Source organism: Phalaenopsis equestris, unplaced genomic scaffold (genome assembly GCF_001263595.1).
Source record: "Phalaenopsis equestris unplaced genomic scaffold, ASM126359v1 Scaffold000002, whole genome shotgun sequence".
Lineage (NCBI taxonomy): Eukaryota > Viridiplantae > Streptophyta > Magnoliopsida > Asparagales > Orchidaceae > Phalaenopsis > Phalaenopsis equestris.
The window spans coordinates 56,957,005-56,964,076 of NW_018164444.1; the positions used below are offsets into that span (position 1 = coordinate 56,957,005).

General features: G+C 36.0%; 1 protein-coding gene across 1 annotated transcript in view; it reads left to right on the plus strand.

Annotated features, from left to right (window-relative positions):
• The window catches only part of LOC110018100 (protein tas), a 57,590-nt gene that overhangs the window by 11,712 nt on the left and 38,806 nt on the right, over positions 1-7,072 (plus strand). The window contains exon 3 of the mRNA XM_020715340.1: positions 2,338-2,421. Within this exon, the coding sequence (XP_020570999.1) occupies positions 2,338-2,421 (84 nt within the window). The remainder of the gene's footprint in view (positions 1-2,337; positions 2,422-7,072) is intronic.

Sequence of the window (7,072 nt, forward strand, 5' to 3'; positions counted from 1 at the left end):
CTCCAAATGTCATATAAACTGTCAATAAATGTTGAGCTTTTCTTAACATAACAATTATTAATAGCCCTCTTTGATACCCACTGTCCCTAACGTTCTGTCATCGTTTAATCTCAACGGTTCCTAGAGTTTCCTCCCCGTATAAATATCAGGAGTCGTAAATACTACATCTCTGCATAATGTACTTGGAAGTACTTATATGGTAGTTATTATTCGTGACATATCTTGAAGCATAATGTATGTAGCATACATTCATGGACATTTCATATACACGTATGAATCATAAATGAATGTCTGCATATATCACAGTGTAACATAACATCATATGTATATTAAAAAAAGTCAATTTGCATTCATACATTTTAAACTGGTAATCATCTATAATATAAAAGAAGTCTACATACATCTATGTTGAACGAGAAATAATATGAAAACCTATAATAAATTATTTTTCTTAAATTAGCACGAGATCATTTCACCTGATTTGACGGAGCAGTCCTACAGCGAGTGCCCACACACTCATCTTGAGCTCGCTGCCTCACATAGATAACTTGGGGCTCGTAGACAACATATGATTTCATTAAATTTGGCTCATAACGTGCATTAACTCAAAAATGTACTTTGCTTGTCAAAACATACATCAAAAGTGCTTTTCGTCATAAATTAGCCTTACCAAAATCACCAATTTCACCTTTTCTCTTTCCTATCATCTCAAACCTTATTTCTTCTCACTGATTGCAACAACAAACAACAACAACAACAACAACAAAACCTTTATCCCACTAAGTGAGGTCGGCTGCATGAAGCATGAATCGGTCGGCTGCATGAATCTTTTTTCTCCATTGCATCTTATTTAGAACCTTACTTCTTCTCATTGATTGCATGCTAAAATATTTTTAGAAGCTCTTAAAATCAATTACGAGACTTCCGACACAAAATCAACGCATCCGACGGCTACTGAAAATGAAAAAAAGAATAAAAATGAGGTAAATATCAAGATGAAATAGTGAGGAAAGAAATAAAAGTCTCAAAATGACGTGAGAGGCGAATTTGTGCCTACAAAAATTGCTTCAAGGCTTCGAATCACGGGCTGCAGCTTTCTTATGCACCGCTTGGTTCGTGCTTGCTCGCTCCTTGCACTGTAACAAGGGTCACAGCTTCAGACGAGCTGCTATCAAGTGCTGTTGTGAGGGACTAGAATTGGGAGGAGATGATCAAAGCTAGGGACTCCCTATTCAACCGAACAAAGGGATTAAAATATGTGAGGTGATGAACAATGAGGGTATGGGAGATTAATGGAGGATTAGGATAATTAAAGATTAATTAAGTTAATAAAACTTAAAACTTCTCAATTTTATATCTCTCAATTTGTTCATTATGCATGCACGGTGGTTTATATGGAATTGATCAATTTACTGCGTAGAATTTAATAAAATTATTTCGATTGAATTCCGAGAGATGTAACATTTGGGGCATTTTTTCAAATTTGCCGTACTTTACCTTGTTCCTTGAAATTTGTTCGTTGCACTACAATCCAAAACCCTCCTCCAACACTCTAGCCCTTACAAAAACCCCCATTCCAACTCAAACCTGCTGTCATAGACCCATATCTAGCCCTCCTATTCCTGCCGCCACCCTCGACTTACCTTCCCGTTGTTGCCCAACCCCCACATGCACCCTTCCCCTATCAGCCAACCACTACCCATCCCTTTTCCATCATTCTAGCGTGTCATTTGTATGCTTGTTGTCGTTTATTTTCTGTTTTTGAAGAGTCATTGTTGTAGCATTTGAATTTCAACAATAAGATTCCTATGTTCATTTTGGTTTGGGTTTACTCCGGTATCATCCGTATTATGTGATAGTGATTGGAACAAGAGGGGGAAAATAAGGGAATTGTCAAGTAGAGGAAGGGATGCAGATTGTGATGGTCGATAAATGAAATGTGGTTGCAATGATAGGATACCGATGGAGTATTTGGTTTTTATGAATTTTTATTTAAACCCGAATATCTTACTATTTGTAAACTATCTCCAACTAATATTGATGTGCTATTTGACTGATTGAACCAACCCAAGTTTGAGATCACTTGTGTCTTGAACTTGGTGGGCACAAATTGAGCCAAATCAATTACCTACTCTATGTCGATAACTAAAAAAGAAATACAAACATTTACCATGCCACCATTAATAGCTGGAAAGCCGTATGTATGATAAGATCTTGCTTGGCTTTAAAGTATGACATAAGTTATTATTTTTGGATAATTACTGTAGATATGCACTAATTATTACCATATTTTCCAATGCGAACAATACAATTAATCATAATATTTTTTCTTTGCAGTATCCAGTCCCAATGAAGAAGGAGACAAATGGGAGGACAGATCTATATATAGGCCGTTGGATGAAATCAAGGCCACGTGAGAAGGTATGTGCACGAAAGCGCAAGCTTAAATCATTATTTACATTGATAAAAGCCTTATAGTTGGTTTTGAGAATAAGGTTATGCTCTTAGGTTGTTTGGAGAGAATGAATGTTAATAAAAATAACCTCATTTTAGGTTGATAGCATTGCCTCTCCTTTTAAATTTTAACTCATTGGAGAGAAATTCGTATTTATTTTACTTTTGCACCTTGAAATTTGTCATGGTGACACTTTAGACCTTTTCCGATCTAAACATCTTTTTATTTTGATTTTGCTGTACAAGTATGGTACGCCTATCTCATTTACTTTGACTGGTATTTTTAGAAGGAAATTCAGGGCAAACATAAATTAATTCTTGGAAATAATGATATATTTCACCTTTTATTGAAGTCAGTTGCAAAACGCAGGTGGATGTGGTTGGTAATTATGCCCATTAGAGTGAACTTTTCGTTTATCAGAAGTATTTCTTAAGGCCAACAATTTTCCTGAATCATAAGTTTCAATAGGGTAATGCGCGCTAAGATATAGTGTTGTTAAACTTTTCACTTAGAAGAAGATTATTTGATATTTTAAAGCACCTATATTACATGTTCAATAGAGAATGACAGTGATTATCTTATACAGGTTGAGAAATACATTGTGACTTGGTGATATGCATATAAATATCGCAGATATTGTAAACACGAGAATCATAATGCATATACGGATGTCTAGGAGGACTAGAGGTTAAAATGATGGTTGATTACTTCAAGTGATGCATGAGAAGATAATAGTGGGAATTACATAAAACTTGATACGTGAGAGAAGTACGAAAAGTATGATAGTAGGCTTAGGTTGAGTGGCAAGGTGGCTTGCCAAGAAAATTAGAAACTTGCTATCTAGAGGGCCTACAAGCTTGGTCTTTGAAAAACATCCCACACAAGTATTCAAATGGGACTGGATGCTCAACTTTATACAAAACGGGTGCCTCATCAAAAGTAAGATTTTCAAAACAATACTAATATGTGGTAGGAACCATGCGTACTTAATTTCGTTCAGATAGTAAGTATGAGTATTTTTGCCAGAATTGCTGAAAGTTTTGATAGATTAAGCAAAAGCTGAATGGTCTGGCCGGGCCAAAGGCCGTTGCTTCCAGAGAAGTCCTATTCTCATCCGTGTCCATAATAGGATAAAACAGTTGATTAGGAGATTTTATGCTATTCAGGATCATTTTTTTTATGTAAAACATTAATCTTTTTCCTTCTATTGAACACTACAGTTTCTCTAATGACTTGAGAAAGATTGTAGCTTTGTTAATATTTTTTAGGGTATTTATTGATATTTATTAGCATAGAATCCATCCCAAACTAGAATGTGCACCTAGAATGCCCCCACATTGTTGAAGAAAGCAAATTCTATGGTTGCTGGAGTTTCTTAGTTGTACACTGACCTCCAATTTTCTCATAGAAACTTGTTTCTCTTGGAACTTTTAGAAGATCGGAGCAATAATGAGAATTGATTGGGTGGTTCTGCAAATTCACTTTGCTTTATAGCATTTAAAAATGCGAGAATGACTGCTTCAGATTCATTGCCATATAGCAACTGTACTTTCTGTTCAAAAGTTTCTAAGGTTATCCTTTCTTAAGATGCAGTTCAAAGTCTGCAACATAAAGACAGTTACCTTAGCTTGAGCAGCATCCCTCCAAGTGGAAAGCATTTGAAGTCATCCCCAACTTGTGATTGAAGCCAGTCTTAGGATGAAGTGGTATAGCATCGAGTGCATTCTTTGGAGAAAATCATTTCTCAGGTTCCAAATGACCAGATTTTTGGGGAAATAATTCTCCTCTACTATGCCATTGTCTATTAAAACAACAAAAGGAGTTTGTAGCTAGCACTTAAAAGCTTCACTATTGATTCTATACGTAGTCTTATACTTGGTAGTTCTTTTCAAGAAATCGGTGTTCAAAATAACGTTAACCTCAAACAATAGAAACAAATGAAGCTTAGAACAAGCTATTGCTCCTTTATAGAGATCAAAGAAGATTTTCTCTTTTGATTTTTCTTTCATTAATCTTATTAAATTATTTGATCTTAATTGTCTTCCTTAAAAGGAAGAGAGTTTCTCCTAGATACCAGTTTGATTGGTCTAATTTGTCATGGCTAGTTCAGCATATCTATATTTAGGCCTAGGTTAAATTAATTTATCCATAAGAGACCAAGCTGTTGAGTTGGATTAAGCGATGCCCGCCAATTAATGGTTCAACTTTCATAATTATGAGACTAACATAGAGCACATCTCTGTCTTTTTTTCTCATGAGAACAATCATCCAAACAACCTTTGTACATTTATTGGACTTATTGGAGTTAAAGACACCCTCACTATGCCATTGTGATATTTATAAATAAGGTTTTAAAGTGCTCATTCTAACCTAAATCCATTTTGCATTCCTTAATTTTATAATTAATGTGTGTGTGAGTGTGTGTGAGAGTGAGTGAGAGAGAGAGATTGTTGTTGCGGGGGTGGGGGGTGGGATGGGGGTGGTATTCAAGAGACTTTATCTTTTAGTAACGGCCTCATCGGAATACACTCATATTAACTTTGTTGATTTTAGTGTCATAGATTATTCTTGAGAGACAACACCCCATTAGCATTGTTGACACATACTAGATGATTATATAAAGGAAGCAGTTCTAGAGATAGGATTCCAACTCATCCTCTTGATTAACACATTGATATATTATTGCACATAACATAAGAAAATGGGAATACAATTTCAATATGCTCGAAGTACATGGACAGTTAATGTGTCTTAAGGGAAATTGCTAACATGATTTAGACTCTTTAATTGAACTTATTGTGTATTTGTTAGAATATATGATAAATAGAATGTTATAATACTGAAAAAGTAATCATGTAAAAGCTTTGATCTTTCGATTTTTTTGTAATCCAAGTGGATCCCAAATTTCCAATTTTCTGGATTATTGAGGACATTCAAAGTTCATTCTAGAAAATTCCAATTTTTTTACCAAGTTCTCTAAGAGAGCCGCAAGCCATGGCCTGTTGGTTGACGGAGTTCACTCTAAGTCCCCTCAAATCACGGGTTCGATCCCCAGTGACGCTAGGTTTTCAAATATTTAGGCACATGACGCGAACTCTAATCATGGGGCTTAGCACATAGGAAATCAGTATTTGGGCCTCTGCCAAATACCGATTTCATTTTAATATATAATATATATATACATGATACATATATATATATTCACCTCCTTTGGACGCTATATATATATATTATTTTTTTTTTTTTGAAAAAGCCCAAGGGCTAATATATTAAAGATAAAAATACAGATATGTTTGTATGGGTGAGCCTAAACACCCAACCCATACGGTACAACACGCATAAAAAAAGGTAAAAGATGGGTACATATAGAAATAAAAGAAAAAAAAAACCATCCAGTCGCTGAAAAAGAGTGGATCATCCAATATATTCCCAAACTGGAGTCGGTCTCTATTCTTCTTCTTCCTCCTAGAATAGAATTGTCATTCCTCATCCGAAGAATTAGTCTGATGGGGTGGTAGAACTGAAGCAAAAGGAATACCAACCGTAGTACCCATAATAGGTTCTAGTATATGTGAAGTATGAGTAGCCTCTACACCGAATACTTCCTGAAGAAGTGGAGCTACAAGGCTCTCCTAATTATCAGTCTGAACACTATCATTTGTAGGTAATAGCCCATCAGTATTATTTTCTGAGGTTTGAAGGTGTTAACATCGCATCACTCGCAGTAACAATAACAGCAGTGTCATTGTGGGGTCCTCAGGGGCAACAACACCTCCTGTCTGGTAGTATCCTCCCTAGGTGGAACTAAAATGTCCAGGGCAATGGGGTTAGACCAATCCTTATTCACTTGAACATTAGATTTCAAATTTGGATGAAACTTGTGACATTTATCAAGGACATGACCAAACATTTTACAGTGGATATAATATGGGGGTCTGTGCTTCATGACGATTTGTTGCCAATAACCATTATTGGTTGTGCCCTGTCAGACTTCAAGAACATCAGATAAAGCAATATCCCTTTCCACAAGTATTTTGGTCATCGAGAGACTGGTTGGGTTGAAAGTAGGCAGATCTAGCTTCAAAGGATCCCTAAGGACGGCCCCAATAGAGTAGAGAACCTGATGGTGATAAAAATGCAGCTTGAGACCAAATAAACTAAACCATACCGGTATAGTGGGAGTTTCATGATTTGGGTCGAAATTAGGAGACCACTTGAGTAACTTCATTGATTTGCCTTCGATATTAAGATATTTCTTGGATAAAATCCTGGTGTAGTCTTCAACCACTGTTAGTTGGATCAACACATGTCTCTTATCCATGAGTCCCACTTTCCACTTGCCTGCTAGCTTAAGATCATCAACATTTTTTCTGATAATATCCATAGGAGGGTGTCCCCACTGAAATTTTCCAATAAGAGTAAACTTGAATTTTTCCATCAGAGTAGAAATTTCTGATAAAGAGAAAAAGATTGCTTCTTTTCCACATTTACTACTCTCATTCTTACTAAAAGGACAATGATCAGTGCCCACACGAGATTCCTTACAACTTGAGGGGAATCCCACTGCGGACTCCACTTGAGGGTTACCCACTACGTGGGCAAAGGAGACTTTATCCG